Raw genomic sequence first — 17,086 nt, 5'->3', positions numbered from 1 at the left:
GGAAGGTTTGTGCATGAACTATACAAGAGTATCTGAAACTAACTGTTGCCTGCATAGCCATATGGAGTGTGCACTTACTGTATATCTTTTCATTTACAAACTTGTATGGAAAATATTTAGTCTGCACTTGTATAAATACATCTTTATGTATTTCATTTTCCATAACTCACTTTAATTTGACTGCAACTTGTGTTGGCGAAATACTTTAACATTATGAAACAGTAAATAATTTGTTATTTTTACCATTGCTTGCTGAATTTTCTTTTGGTCATTCTGTGTTATATTTCTGCATGTACAATAGAATTTTGTCTTTTGCTTATAGTCTCTATTAATTCTTCCTTAAAAACAAACAGGACCTATGTCCCATTTTCGGTCAACTTCTAATCACATATTAGAGGAGGGGAAAGTGGTTCAAATAAATAAAAATTACATCTCTGATTTCAAAGTGAACTATAAGATCTTTCAGAAGCAAACATAACTTCATGCTTGGGATGTATCTCAGTATCTCTAGAGCCCAGCACAGTGCTTAGACTACATTAGGAACTTAAATGTTTATGATAATAATGAAATAAAATACTACTGAATAATTTTGGTTTTCATGAGCACATATAAGCAGATGGTAAAATTTAAAGGCTCTGACATGTGATAGCAAGCCAGAGAAAGTACATTTGGAAATATAGTTAACCTTGGCAATCAAGAGTCGACTGTATTTCTACCAGAGATCAAAACTCCCACAGAACATATATGTCTGCAACCAAATCTGGAACCAGCCACTGTGACATAAACTCCTGAACACTCTGCTTCAAAGCAAAAGAAAAAAAAGAAAATGTCATTCTTGTTTCTTACCTATGTGGTTCCCAAAATAGTCTGAATTACTTAATGTAGGTGCTACCTACCCTGCTCATAAGGGGCCTGCATTCAGAAGCTTACAGGTTTTTTTTTTTTTTTTAACTCTTACAGTTTTTTTTTTAACAAGCAAATAAAAGCCAAAGATAGTTATGACATAAGTTATAGAAAAGGCATATTTAAAAAAAAAACAGTATATTAGTTGAAAGAAGTAATATAGTGTGAATTTCTTCTGTGATTATTATGCCATTTACAATATAGTTGAGAAAAACTCAGCCAAATCATCCTAGAAATTCTGATATCTGCTCCATGGGACTCCCTGGGGATAATCTATACTTCTGAGCAGAGAACAACAGCTTTCAGGGAACATTTTAACTTACAAGTATGGTCCCCAAGTCACATTCCAAAAAGACGATTTCAGACCAAGTAGCTTATTGCCATTTCCCTTTTTCTAATCTCATAACTATTAATTTAGTGTGGTTAATTTTATTGCCAGTTATTGATTTTAAATACAATTCATTTAGACATCCAGGCAAACTGTGAAGATCTTTAAGAGTAGAAGAAAGCTTTCACAATCATCCTCCTTTCCCCTGCAAAATCAATTTCATGATAGTAAAGCGAGGATTTGTTGACAGAAACACTTCCATGGTGACAAACTGCAATACCAACGCTATGGGCTTGCATCATCATTAAATAAATTTGGATGAAAGCTGAGGCTGCTGATGAATGAGAAAGCTTCTGTTTAAACATACTTATCTTAGGAATCAGCAGTGACCCAACTGTATTACAAAATACATGATGGTCTAAATGTTTATTAAAACTATTTTTAAGTCACCTTGGGCCAGAACTCTAGAAGGAATGGCCAACTTAATTTTAGCTCTTTCAAAACAGACAATGATAATGCTGCTGCTTCATGAGATCTTTTTCTAGTTACTGAGAGCGGATACATGTAATATTTTGGAAGGCATCAATCAACTAGTCATAAAATTATGAACAATGGAAATCAAAAAGAATTTACGAACAAAGTCTTCCCAACTTTGCCATAATGGCATAAACAAAACACATGCTTGGGTGGCACTGGGGGAAACAGATAAAGAGGCAGAGATAACCAGCCAAGGGATTCCCATCACCCCAGGTTCCTCTTGGCTGCCCCAAGTGCTGGTGGGGGATGAGAGGAGGGAAGAAATCCATTCTTGGTACACTTGTAACTAATAGAGTTTGGGAGCCAAATTTGGGCTCTTCATCAGCCCACCCATTTTGAAAGGGTTCAATTTCTTATGTGAACCACAGCAATTCTCTATAATAAAGTTAACACCGTAAGTCCTGTGTTCTATTATTATAATGCACAAATTCTCATTTAATCATTTTTTCCAGATTTTAACTACATAGAGGCTTCCTAAGTAATCTAACATAACTGGAAATTCACCAAACCTTCAAGGAACACCTCTTTTTTAGAAGTACCTCTACTGGGAGGATTCCTTTAGTATAATAATTTGTTATCAGCATCAAAATAAATTTTAGAAGACAGATTAATAACGTGTACATTACTACAAGTGTTACTAATTAAAGATCATCATAACGGCAGCATAATTTCTGCAAAACATCTTTTTTTTCTATAGAATTACACCTAAAATGACACACTGTAGATATCTGGCCTTTAATTTTTAAAAAGATTTCTTATTTTTTTTGTGTGCGTGTCAGGGGGTGGGGAGACAGAGAGAGAGAGAAGAGATTGGAAGATTACAGAACTTCCTTTTTCATTAACATATAATCATAGAACTCCCCCAAAAACCAGGAAGGAAAGAGGAAGTGACACTGGAAAATCTTCAGAAATCTTCATATGAAATATGTGGGGGTGGAGGGTTGTATTCTTTGGTCCACGAGCGCTCACAGAAGACAGACTGTTTTTTCGTCTCTCTGAAAAACTCATACCAACCTTTCATTAGTCTAAGTCCTGGCTTCAGAACCAAGTTTCATTTTACTCACATTCCCACTAACTCTTTAACTCTTTAAATGGTAGAATCCTATCACAGATTTGAATGATTTTATCATGTTTTTTCTATTTAAAAGCAATGGCAAAAGTTTTCCCAAGAGGATGCCACTGCTCTCTAGGGGCACTGACAAAAATAAAATTGTCATTCTTACTAGAAGGACATTGTGCATTACTACACTTGAATCTTTACACATAAGAAAGAATCGCAATACTTGTTAAATCAAGATCACGATAAAATTACATACACTCTTTGTAAGGTCTCCAAAACTGTATTTTACAATGCTAAGACATTAGGCTTGGGGTCTTCATGACATCCATTTTTATTAGTCCATTTTTATACTGCTACAAAGAATATCTGAGACTGGGTAATTTATCAAGAAGAAAAGTTTTATTGACTCATAGTTCCTCATGGCTAGGGGAGGCCTCGGGAAACTTACAATCATGGCAGGAGGCAAAGCAAAGCCAAGGCACATCTTACCTGGCACAAGAGAGCCAGAGAGTGCACAGGGGAAACTGCCACTTTTAAACCATCAGGTCTCATGTGAATTCCCTTAGTATCACAAGAACAGCATGGGGAACAGCAGGGGAAACCGCCCCATGATCCAATCACCTCCTACCAGGTCCTTCCCTTGACACATGGGGATTACAGTTAGGAGATTTGAGTGAGGACACAGAGCCAAACCACATAACCCATAAAGGATAAAATTACGGGAGCTGTGAGATGGTCATAGAAGGGATATTTTATCAAAAATGTTTAGAGATTTGTAGTCTAAGGATTCCATGGTCTTTACTGGTTGAAGTAAAACTCCCAATAAAAACGTTTTAGTAGTTTCTTTGATTCTGAATATTTACAAAGTCAGTCTCTTTTAAAATACGTTAGACAAAGGCAGGGAAAGACCTTTAAATTAACCAACACTCTAGCTTTTTCCTATACCCTGGTTTCTGTTAATGTTCAGATTTTTTTTCTCCAGATAATCATTTTGCTTTGTAATCCCAAGAGAAAAGATAGTCAGGAAAAAATGCATGCCCCAAAACTCTTACAGATCAGCATATCTCAAAGTAAAATCCAAGATACCTGTATGAGAATCCCTTGATATTAAGTTCCACTCAGAGCTATCAAATCAGAACCTCTGGGGGCGGAGGCCCAGAAAGCTGCATTTTAACAAACTCTTCTGCTGGTTAGTTGTACCCTAAAACTGTACTTCAAATTTTGATCTTTTTCTGGACTAGCAATATGCTGTAAGATCCTCTCTCCCAGTGCTGGGTAGTGGCAGCGAGCTACAGCTCCCAGTCAGCCACACAATCATGGGGGTAAACAACCCATACTGTACAGCAGCAGTTCCCAATTTGGCACAGTGACTGTTTTCATGGAAGATAATTTTTCCATGGCTGGGGGGTTGGGTGGAAGGTTTCAGGATGAAACTGTCCACTCAGATCATTAGGCATTAGCTAGATTCTCACAAGGAGTGCTCAGCCTAGATCCCTCGTATGTGCAGCTCATAATAGGGTTCATGCTTCTATGAGAATCTAATGCCACTGGTGATCTGATAGGAGGCAGAGGTCAGGCAATAATGCTTGCTTGCCTGCCACTCACCTTCTGCGTGCCGCTCGGCTCCTAACAAGCCATGGACTGCTACCAGTCCGTGGCCCAGGGTTTAGGGGCTCCTGCTCTACAGTGTGCTGTGCTGCTGGACGATTCTGGCCAATTGTAGATGTATGTAAGTGTTCTCTGAGCATGTTTAAGGTGGGCTAGGCTAAGCTATGATATTCAGTAGGTTAGGTGTATTAAACATATTTTCAACTTTTAATATTTTCAACTCACAGTGGGTTTATGTGGTATTAACCCTATCATAAGTCAAAAAGCATCTGTATTGACAAGCAGTGGCAAATGTGTTCTGACCACAGTCCCTCTGTTTAAATTACACCTGTCCTAGGAAGTGTGGCTATTCTACCCTCTAGTGGCTGGATGACAAACAGAAGGCTTATTCTCCACGTTTTCTTTTTACTTAAAAGGAAAGCTCAATAAAAACTCCCATTTTATTGGGTGGGAAGATTCCCAGTTTTATAACTGTAGCAAAGCATAGATGCCTAAATCTTTGGCTGAGCTGCAGCAGGCTGTCTGACACCTACAAGGTCTGTTTCTCTCTCAGATCCCAGGCCCTCAACTTAACTTTGTAGCATTTTTTGGGAAGGGTCCAGAACACACATTAAATAAGGCAGTTAGATGAACCAAAAGAAGGGACTCCATTCAACTTATGGCACAGTGAAGCAAAAACAAGAAAGAGCAAGGAAGACAAGTAATTTGCTAAGGTTCTCAAACCTTAAACCCCACTTAAATTCATTTTACTTAATAAGCCCTTTCCTTTCCAGCAGATGGACCCTTTCCATTCCTCAAGGTACATCAAGAAGGGTAAAGCTTTTGGGCAGTCAATACATCAGAGCAGGCATCCCCCAAAGGCAACACTGTAGGGTAAGGAATCTTGAGGGAGTCTAGCGAGTTAACTGGCCAACACCTCTAAGTACTTCATAATTTGATAATGAATTAACACCATTTACATGGGAGCACTGACAAATCTGTCAACATTCCATCAGGTACCATTCCATCAGGTACATTCCATCAGGTACCAGGTACATTCCATCAGGTACCAGGTACCATCAGGTACCAGCACTTAGAATGCTGCCATAAAAATGTATTCAGGAATAACCTTTGGCATTGCAGTCAGCCATCCCAGAGATAATCACTTGTGACATCATTTAAAATTTCATTGTCAAAACTGTTGATCAAGAGAAATAAAACTTACCTTATTATTTGAGGCAATCTGTTTTGAAAAACTGAAACTAGTTTTCTTATTTTAGTGAGTTATTCTTCCTCCCTATAGCCAAACGGTCCTGGTATGATATTTGAGGGGCTACCTGAGACCATCTTTTTTTTTTTTTTTTTGCCTCTGTTTTTATTTATTTATTTCAATAGGTTTTGGGGGAACAAGTGGTGATTGGTTCTTTAGTTGTGATTTCTGAGATTCCGGTACAACCATCACTTGCACTGTACCCAGTGTGTAGTCTTTTATCCCTCACACCCCTCCCACTCTTTCCCCTGAGTCCCCAAAGTTCACTGTCTCATTCTTATGCCTCTGTGTCCTCATAGCTTAGCTCCCGCTTATGAGTGAGAATATACAATGTTTGGTTTTCCATTCCTGAGTTACTTCACTTAGAACAATGGTCTCCAATTCCATCCAAGTTGCTACGAATGCCATTATTTCATTCCTTTTCATGGCTGAGTAGTATTCCACCGTGTATATATACCACATTTTCTATATCCACTCATTGATTGATGGGCATTTGAGCTTGTTCCATATTTTTGCAATTGCAAATTGTGCTGCCATAAACATGCATGTGCAAATATCTTTTTCATATAATGACTTCTTTTCCTCTGGGTAGATACCCAGGAGTGGGATTGCTGGATCAAATGATAGATCTACTTTTAGTTCTTTAAGGAATCTCCACACTGTTTTCCATACTGGATGTACTAGTTTACATTCTCACCAACAGTGTAAAAGTGTTCCCCTTTCACCACGTCCACGCCAATATCTATTATTTTTTAATTTTTTGATTATGACCATTCTTGCAGGAGTAAGGTGGTATTGTACTGTGGTTTTGATTTGCATTTTCCTGGTAATTAGTGATGTTGAGCACTTTTTTATATGTGTTTGCTATTTGCATATCTTCTTTTGATTATTGTCTATTCATGTCCTTAGTCCGTTTTTATGATAGGATTGTGCCTCTGTTTTGTTTAGCTCTTTAAAGGCTAGCCATGTTTGGACAACTACAATATACAAATATAAACTCTACAGACCTACAAAGCCTATGCCTCGTCCTCAGCCATTCCTGAGGTTTTCGGATAGGTGGAGGTTAGGTTACTAATGAACATTCATGCCTGTGGTGGTTACAAGCTAAGACAGAGGGAATTGAGACTTCTCAGAAAGGATCTTTTAGAAAGGTCTGTAGAGGGAGTTATCTGCTATTCTGGCAAAAGGCAAAGGTGGTTGGTTGTCTAGACTCTTTTTCTGCCACAGACATAGTAGAAATGGAAAGCTCCAGTTTATCTGAAAACTCTAGTTTATAATAGGATATCTTTGAAAGAGACAAAGGTACATGGTATTAACACAAATATAAATGTTCAAATGTGCACATGCTCTGGACCAATCTGTCAATCAAGTGAGTAGAAATGATCCTTATGCAACAAAACTTGTGTCTCAGTGACATGCACAGTGTCTTAGTGTGCAATATGTTTTCTTCAAAGCATCACATATATACAATCGATCAATCCACTGATCATGACACACTAAACTGTGTACCTCTTACTTGCCACTGGGGCAGATATTATGGAGATGAAAGATTCACTGCCCTTGAAGAGCTTATTAACCTGGGCAAGAAATGAAACAAGAAACAAGAGTATCAGACAACATTTAATCAAGTGGGAAACTGTCAATCTCTACCAATAAACTGGAGATTAAGGAAGGCTACAGTAGATTAACAAAGCTTCACAGAGAAAGACTCAGTTAAGTGAAGTGGTTAGGGGAAGGAGCACTGGAGGCAGGCAAATAGATCAGGCTCTGGTTTATGCCTTTTCTAGTCAGTTGTGAGGCCCTGGACAAGTCATTTAACCTTTGCGAAATAAGTGAATTCAACTTGGTGATCTTTAAGATCACATCTGGTTCTAACTTCCAGTGACTTCTGAATTTGAAGTCTTGCCACCCTCCTTAAATCTTTTAAAATTCCTTTTGGGAAATAAGGTCGGGGCATAAATAAGCCAACAACCTACATGAGTTTTTTTCTCCAGAAATTAAACTTCTTCCTCATTTTTTCACTTATAGGTGTCAAAACTACTAGATGTTTCTTTCTCTAAGATTCTATGAATTGGCTGGGCATGGTGGCTCATGCCTGTAATCCCAGCACTTTGGGAGGCCAAGGCGGACAGATCACGAGGTCAGGAGTTCAAGACCAGTCTGGCCAACATGGTGAAACCCCATTTCTACTAAAAATACAAAAATTAGCCAGGCATGGTGGCGGGCACCTGTAATCCCAGCTACTTGGGAGGCTGAGGCAGGAGAATCGCTTCAACCTGGGAGGCAGAGGTTGCAGTAAGCCAAGATTGTGCCACTGTGTTCCAGTCTAGGCAACAGAGCTTCACAGCTCTGTTGAGACTCTGTCTCAAAAAAAAAAAAAAAGAGATTCTACAAATTAATTTTTTACCCCTAATCATATCAGCTTTTTCTCCCCATTAGAGCATTTTTTCAACTTCAGGACTATTAATGGTTTCAGCCCAGGAACTCTTTGTTGTGGGGAAGCAGGAGGTGTTTATGCATGATGTTTAGGAACATCCCTGGCTTCTACTTACACACCATGTAGCATCCCCAACTGTGATAATAATGTCTCCAGACATGGCTAAATGTTCCCTGGAGGGCAAAATTGCCCTCTGGTTAAAAATCACCACATTAAAGAGAGGGACCAAGTGACTCTATAAGCCAGTTCCACTCTTACATAACTTACTGTGGGAAAAATTTGACAACTCGTATGAAAACTCATGTCTGGTGTCTAGAGATGAGAACCTTGAATCTGACTAAACATAAGCCTCAAAGCAACTTTAAAAACCTATATACTGAAGAGTTTTGTTGCATAATTGTTTCCACTTACTTGACAGACTGGCCCAAGAGCATGTTCATACTTGAACATTTATATTTGTATTATTACAGTATTTTGTACTTCTGTCTCTTTCAAAGATACCTGAATTCTCAACTAGAATTTTCAATTCAACTAGAGCTTTCCATTTCTCATGTGCCCTTGGGAGAAATAAGAGCCTAGAACTCAACCACCCTGGCTTTAAATGGAGTTGGGGGAGAAGGGATTACAGGTGCCCGCCACCATGCCTGGCTAATTTTTGTATTTTTAGTAGAAATGGGGTTTCACCATGTTGGCCAGACTGGTCTTGAACTCCTGACCTCGTGATCTGTCTGCCTTGGCCTCCCAAAGTGCTGGGATTACAGGCATGAGCCACCATGCCCAGCCAATTCATAGAATCTTAGAGAAAGAAACATCTAGTAGTTTTGACACCTATACGTGAAAAAATGAGGAAGAAGTCTAATTTCTGGAGAAAAAAACTCATGTAGGTTGTTGGCTTATTTATGCCCTGACCTTATTTCCCAAAAGGAATTTTAAAAGATTTAAGGACAGGCAATCAATATGTGCTTGGACAGGCAATCAATATGTGCAGAGCAGGAGGTACCTGATCAGCCTCAGAAATGATGGGAGAGAAAAGCATCAGAAGTGAGTGAAAATGATTCATGGAAGGAGCATCACAACCATTGCACACCTAAGCTTCTAAGCAGGGGGCTGCCTTGACAATCCTGATAATGACCCAAGACTTTCAGAAAAGGCAATCAAGGGGTCAAGGTCCAGCCACTATAAAGACAAGCACCACCAACTTAGGCCACATTTGGTGTGATTCTGCCTTTACAGAAAACAGAAAATTTTCCCAGATGGTACACTCTAAATCTGGATTTCTATCTCTCAAGGAACACTGTAACTTAATAAGGAAAGACTGGCACTCCCAGAATCATTTTTTAGAAATAATCACTATGTATCTTCCCAGGTCAGAAGGAGAAGTGTTAGGGTTCAACCTTGTCAGTCTCCAAATTCAGGAGTACAAAACTGCAAACCAAGGAAGCATCCCAAGTAAAAACTGCCATGGCAAAGGAAAGTTGTCAAGTTGGCTCCTATGTCTCCCCTCACAATACAAGAATCTGCATCAACACAGACACTCTTCAAACAACTCAAAGTAATTCCTTAAAAATGCATTACTATCCTTTACAATTAGTGGTTTGGCTGTTTTGTTTGTTTTTTTTTTCTCTTCTCTTTAACAAGAAAAAGCTGTTCTTTTTCTATTCTTATGCCTTTTCATGGTGTTCTTGCCTGAATTCACTATGCCTGAGATCAGTCACTTTTTAAGCCTTAGAAAACCACTGTTTTATGTAAACAGGAGCTAACTAAAAACTGCAAGAGGTCCTCAAAAGTTCCATAACACAAGAGACAGACAGTTACTCCTTTAGGACAACAGGGAGAGAATCAGTGAGTAGGGATCATCCTGAGAAGAACAGCTCTCATAGTAATTTACATAAGCAGCCCATTTATTTCATATGAAATTTTCTGATTATAAGAGTATGTATTAATTACAGAAACTGAAAAATATAAATGCTTCTGAGGCTGCTGATTATAGCGTCTAAGGACAATGAGAAGACTAGGGAGAATAACGGACAATTACTATTTTTTTAGGCCAAACCTATCAAATATGGTCCTATTCCAGGTTTTTCTCAGACTGCCAATGAGGAAGTAAATATGCTTTCGGGAGGCTATCCTGTCCTTACTGCATGGCTCTGTGCCACAAAGTGGCAAACCCTTCTGAGAGTACAAGTTTAGGTAATCTGTCTGCTTGGTTCAGACACAATGGCCGAGGGGTCAGCTAGGTTACTGGAAGAGAGGCGCAGGATTTCCTTTCCCCTAGCAAGCCAATCAGTCCCTGGATAATGGTTCAATCACCATGCACTGTTCAAGTAATGGGAAGAAATGCCTCCTTTGGTGGCTGTTCTCAGAACTAGTTACATTCTTATCAGTAAGATAAAGTGGCCTTGTGCAGAGGATGTGGGCACACGGGAGGATCCCACAAAATTCATCTCAGGCTCCGGGAAAGGGATGTAGAAGTACCTATGGTGGGAGAAGAAAAGAGTGGCAGTTGAGTGGGAATTACATTTTTCTCTCTGGCTGTCTCAGACACTTGAATAGTATTAACAATTTCTCTATCATGATCCTCAAAGCAACATCTTCAATATTTCAACTCTACCAAACAGTTCCACACAGAAGGCCCAACTATACACTTCAAACTTAGCAGGTGCCCATAACCCAATCTACTATCTTTCTTGAACTGTTTTTTGTCTCACCTCTAATGATGGTCCATCACCTTCCCCACTGCTTAGGTTCAACATCTGGGAACTATTCCCCACTTCTCTACTTATCCTCCTCTCTGTCATATTCTTTCTTTCTCTGTCCTCCCCGCTTATTTGTACTACTACTCCCCAAGTTCAGACTTTAGGACAGATGGTACTATAAGATAGTTAATCTACTACATTTAAATCCTCACCTCTATAATCCAGCCTTAAATACCATTCTGATCCTGGCAATTCTCCAGCCTCCCAGAAAACAGTACTTAAAATTGCTTAATGCCCAAAGTCCAAACCTTCTACCATGGCCTTCATCTTTCGTTTCATCTCCCTTTGAAACTCTAGACATATCCCCACACCTTCACCAGGACACCATACTAACTATCCTCCCACATACTACTGGGCTTTCTTACCTTTGATCACGCTGGTTGTAGGGATGAAATACTCTTCTTCCTTTGATCCTCATACTAAAACCCTACTCATCCCTCATGTGTCACTTCCTCTGGAAAATCTTCCTTACTTTTTAGTTTTCCACTGGGTTTCCAAAACTACTGTCTGTAATTTTATTATTGCACATCATTCTGCCTCCTAATTATTTGTTACCCCTCTTACACTATCATCTCAAAAGCAAGAATTAGTTATCATTTATTTTTTAACTCCTTATATCAGTGTTTCTTAAAATGCAGTCACTGACCACCTTCATCAGAAACACACATGACTTTGCAGAGTTTCACATTCCCAGACCTATTAATTCCCACTGCAGAGATTCTGCATCCTAACAGGCTCTCTGGGCATATAAAATTAAGAACCACAGTCCTATACTATCCAGGACTTAAATAGTGCTCATAGTAGGTGCTCAACAAAGGCTCATATGGCTAATAAGGCACCTGGTAGCCATAGCTGGCCTGCATTTGTTCTTTTCACAGAATCACAGAATGTCAAGGCCAAAGGACTTTATAGGTGATCTAATAGAACTACTGCATTTTTCAAACAAAAGACATGAAAACAGGAAAGAACAGATAATGTCTCTAGGTGAACTCTAAAAAAGAAAGATTCACAAGGACCAAAGTAGCCTAAGGAGAGTAAAAGACATGTGAGGGGGCCATTTCCGGGTCAAAGGTCGTTAGAAGTACAGCCCAGCAATCAGTACTGCTTATTCAGCTGCCTTAATTCCTACGCTTAGTAATATATTGCCCATAAATAATTGGAGAGAGGATAGTTAAGAGATAAAGCAGGAAAACAAGAAAGGTAAAAACCATCAAAGAAGTTAGGATTATGAGCAAGAAATAGGCATCTTAAGAAGTGATATGGCCGGGCGCGGTGGCTCAAGCCTGTAATCCCAGCACTTTGGGAGGCCGAGACGGGCGGATCACGAGGTCAGGAGATCGAGACCATCCTGGCTAACACGGTGAAACCCCGTCTCTACTAAAAATACAAAAACTAGCCGGGCGAGGTGGCGGGCGCCTGTAGTCCCAGCTACTCGGGAGGCTGAGGCACGAGAATGGCCTCAGACTGCCAATGAGGAAGTAAATATGAGGTAAATTGAGGCGGAGCTTGCAGTGAGCTGAGATCCGGCCACTGCACTCCAGTCCGGGCGACAGAGCGAGACTCCACCTCAAAAAAAAAAAAAAGTGATATAAGGAAAAAGACAAAGATGATGATGATGATGATCACAACAGGAACGACTAACACTTACCCGAAACTTTAGATGGGCCAAGGACTTTACTACACGATGTCTCTACTCCCCAAAGAAAACTTACAAGTAGGTATTTTAATCCCCAGATGAAGATTACAAATGAGGAAACTGAGGTTTACATGGGTAAAGTGTTTGCTCAAAGAGACACAGCAAGTTAGTGCCAAAACTAGAATGAAGACCCAAGACTGGCTCCACTGCTTGTGCTGTAGATACTACCCAAAGGCTGTTATAAGACGTAAGCCTGAGAATGACTAAAACAATTAAATGGGTGCAAATGAAGAAATGAGGAAGAAATAGGAGAGGGGAGGGAGGAAAGGATACAAAAAAAGAAAAGCTGAGGTAAAAGGAAAAAAGTTCACAGATGGATAAAAAGAGGACAAATGAGGAAGACAAGTATTAAACGTTAGTATATTTTATTTTAACAAAGTATTGCTACATCTGATGCTTAGTCTGACACAAAGTGGGGGCAACTGGGTTTGAAGGGATTTTGAAAACTTTATTTCAATGTTTATTCTTGGATTGCCCCCACTGCCAACTGAATAATTTCCACAGAAAGAGAGATCGGGAGGTGACTAGGTACAACCACAAACCATGATACATCATAGAATAAAGGCACCTATTTACTCTAACCTTTGCATCAGATACTGGACAACTCTTTAATATAAACACAGCAGTAGAACACCATTTAAAATCAAATGATCTCTCATAAGAGGTTAACGAGAATGAGCTAATCAAATCAAAGGGCTTCCCTTTGAAAGACCCTTTCCTGTATAAAGTGTAAAACTTGTACTGATAAGTTTCATTGTTTAATGGGGGAGCTCTGAGAAAATCAAGAGAAAAAAGCCAAAGCATCATTATGAAATTTTGGGCTAGCTGCCAGATAATCTCTTATTTCCATTCCACCACTCCCCATAAATTAGCAGTGATTTGTCAAATAATATAAAAGACAAAAGAAAAGAAGGCAATCATATTTCAAATATATTTTTCTTCAGTTTAGCACTTCCTCCTTTTCATCACCATATCCATCATCATTACTTACATACTTTCCCATTAAACACTAAGATAAAAACAAAACTACAAAAACACTGTCAATTCTGATAACACATGGCCTTGGCCAAGCATTCCACCGCTGAGTCCCCGAGGGAGTAAGCAGCCCTGAATCCAACCACCGTCCCACGCCACCTCAATTACCACATATCAAAATGACCAGAGGTCTCTGGGAGTCTTCAACTTCTCAACCTCTAGAGCTAAAGTGTGATGCAGTCCCTGGAGTCAGGACCACTCCTGAGAAAACACTGCTTTCTACACAACATGTTGCCAATACAGCTCAAAAAGTTCAAAGCACTTACAAAATTAATTTCATTTACAGAAAATGAAACATCCTGACTCCAGCTGACTGAGATCTGATAGTTTCTCCATAAACACTGATTTTGTTCTGGTACATTTGCACTCCATGATAATGTGAAAGAACAAAAGAGTCGTGTAGAAATTGGGCTATCGAACTGAGACTTTGAACACAACTGAAAACACTTCACCTTTCCATACTTCTTTTGATCATTATGACTCAATGCCTTTTAATGACTCTCTATAAACAGGGAGTCTTCTAGATTGCTAAGTCTTTTTCATTCTTCCCTTCCTCTTTTCTGTTTTTTCTTTTTCTTTTCTTTTTTCATATGGAATCTTGCTCTGTTACCCAGGCTGGAGTGCAATGGCGTGATCTCGGCTCACTGCAAGCTCCGCCTGCCGGGTTCCCACAATTCTCCTGCCTCAGCCTCCCAAGTAGCTGGGGCTACAGGCGCCCGCCACCACGCCCGGCTAATTTTTTGCATTTTTAGTAGAGATGGGGTTTCACCGTGTTAGCCAGGATGGTCTCCATCTCCTGACCTCCTGATCCGCCTGTCTCGGCCTCCCAAAGTGCTGGGATTACAGGCGTGAGCCACCGCACCCGGCCGATTGCTAGTTTTCTTTTGAGAATCTATGGATAAAACAAAACAGCACCTTTGGAATGTAATATATTCCACAAATATACTCCTCTTCTTTCTACTGCTCCCTAGGTGGAACCACTTCTTCTGCCTCATTGAACTCAACATCCTTTAGACTTTTAATCCATTCCAAATCCCAGTCTTCACGTTGAACTGGGTTAAGCGTTTTTTAAAAAATCATTTTCTTCTATGAATGAGCTTTCCAACTTGCTTAATCTCCTCCAGGACATCTGCTTTCTGATGAAACCCAGGAGCCTCCAACTCTTAGTAGAACATTCACTGTGTGGTCTTTTTAAAAGAGCTAGATGCATGGAGTTCTCTTGCAATATGCATTCCAAATTTGGACAAAACTTTCTTGGAGCTATTTGACATAATGCTGTATAAAAATGATCCAAGAGATGACACATTTTAATGCTCCATACCTCATTTACTGAAACATGTCCAAGAAAAAAAAAAACCTTTTTTTTTGTTTGTTTTTTTGAGACAGAGTCTGGCTCTGTGGCCCAGGCTGGAGTGCAATGCCGCAATCTCGGCTCATTGCAACCTCCGCCTCGCGGGTTCAAGTGATTCTCCTGCCTCAGCCTCCCAAGTAGCTGGGATTACAGGAGCGCACCATGATGCCCGGCTGTTTTGTATTTTCAGTAGAGACAGGGTTTCACCATGTTGCCCAGGCTGGTCTTAAACAACCAACCTCAAGTGATTCGCCTGCCTCGGCCTTGCAAAGTGCTGGGATTACAGACGAGAGTCACTGCCCTAGGCTCATTTTTTTTTTTTTAAGATTTGGTAATGACAATTGGGGTTGTTCTGATAAATAACAAGCCTTTGCTGCCATCTAGAGGTAAAAACTATGTAATGAAATTAAGAGTTACCTAAAAAACAAAAGCTTGCACATCAATGTTGTGGAAACAAGTAGTAGCCCAATAACTTTCAGTTAGGCTGGGCCTGAAAGTTATCAGTGACCGCCATGCCAAGACACATTTTCTTCACCAACACATATCAGTGTTGCTCAAAAAAACTGAGATCCACCAATACTGTGTGTCATACCAATCTGTCCTGGCCTTTCACAGTACTGAACTATGCATACCCAGGTAGGCCAGAGTTCCAGGTGAAGAAAACATAAAGCTTACATTTAAAGGAAGTTCAATTATGGCAGCACTTTTCCAAGTGTGGTAGGCCGACCACCTGAGTCAAAGAAATCACTCTGAGAGTTTACTAAAAATGTGCATTCCTGGACATATCCACAAACCAGTGAATTACAATGTATAGGGTAAGATTCAGAAATCTACAATTTAAAAAGGATCCCAACATACATTTTTGTACACTAAATTGGAGAACCAATCTAAATCTTGATAAACTTATAGGACATCACAGAAACCTATCTTGGGAAGGCTATTATTAATGCTATAGTCACAATATTAGCAGACTTCATTAGTCCGTCACTGACTTCAACTGCACCTTCTACTGCTCATGGCTTGGATAATACGGTTGTTCACAGAAATGTCCTGATCTCTGAGTTGTTTCCTTCCTTTCTTATCTCTTAAAACAATTTAGTGTTGCTTTTTCTCATAGCATACTTACTATAAAATATGTGGAGAACACAGAAAATGTAAGAAAAATAAAAAGTCCACTAATCAGGGTTAACCACCAATAGCATGGGTGCATTTTCTTTTGGTATTTTCTTTTCATGTGTAAATAATTAAAGCATGTACACAGTTTTAAATTCTATTTTTAACATTTCTAAGTAAACATTCTCCTGATGCTTTGGCCTCATTAACATAGCATATTGTTATAATTATACTATAATTCATTTAACACATACTATCCATTTAGCTGTCCATTTTTCATCATTACAAACAATGCTAAAATCAAATATCCTTGCCTGCCTCTCTAAAACCTAGAAAAGATTCAGAAGGTTCTTGATACATACTACCAAGCTGTTCCCCTAATCATCATTGGAGCTGCCCATCCCACCAAACTCATACTGTGAAAACTTCTAAAAGTCTAACGGCCCAAGTCAAATGCTATATTCTTCATGAAGTACTCTTAAAGACAGTCTCATTTGAAATTAACCTTTCTCTGGCAATCTCATGGCTCTTTGCTGAGATTAATTTGGGACACTACTCTTGTTTATGTCTCACTACACTGTGATTGCCAAATATCTATTAATCTCCGTATCTACCACTATCTCTATCAAGAACCGTGCACACAGCACACATTCAACACACACCAGATTACTTCCTGACATTTTTTTCTTCAACCTGACAATCTTTAATCTGATATATCCCCAGAAACTGGTACTTTCAAAGCCAAATCCTCCAAACTGACTCCATGTCCTAAACAATGTCTGCTTCTCCACCAACTGTACCATTAATTACCTTTTGTTCTCTTGTTTAATTCAAGATCAAGGAGGTATGCAAGCAGAGAATCCCAACACGGATCCCTAAACCAAAACCTACAGGCATCACCAAGATTTCCACTAAGGCCCCCACAGTGCCTATGGATAAGCCTATTTACAAAAATGGCTGTGAGAAGCTACACATCGTAAGAACTGTCACCTCCAACACTTTTCTCCACATGG

At 39.5% G+C, this 17,086-nt stretch overlaps 2 protein-coding genes across 4 annotated transcripts in view; one reads left to right on the top strand and one right to left on the bottom strand.

The window, feature by feature from the left end:
* The window catches only part of FILIP1L (filamin A interacting protein 1-like), a 293,127-nt gene extending 278,429 nt beyond the window's left edge, over positions 1-14,698 (top strand). For all 3 annotated transcript variants that reach the window (XM_011962505.1, XM_011962506.1, XM_011962507.1), the window contains one exon: positions 14,581-14,698. In XM_011962505.1, the coding sequence (XP_011817895.1) occupies positions 14,581-14,607 (27 nt within the window). In that variant the 3' untranslated portion in view covers positions 14,608-14,698. The remainder of the gene's footprint in view (positions 1-14,580) is intronic.
* CMSS1 (cms1 ribosomal small subunit homolog (yeast)) overlaps positions 1-17,086 on the bottom strand; it is a 372,024-nt gene that overhangs the window by 342,474 nt on the left and 12,464 nt on the right. The gene's annotated exons all lie outside the window — the stretch shown is intronic.

The sequence above is a fragment of the Colobus angolensis genome, unplaced genomic scaffold (genome assembly GCF_000951035.1).
Source record: "Colobus angolensis palliatus isolate OR3802 unplaced genomic scaffold, Cang.pa_1.0 Scaffold592, whole genome shotgun sequence".
Lineage (NCBI taxonomy): Eukaryota > Metazoa > Chordata > Mammalia > Primates > Cercopithecidae > Colobus > Colobus angolensis.
Note: the sequence above shows the minus strand (reverse complement) of the source record. Positions and strands in the feature narration are given on the sequence as shown.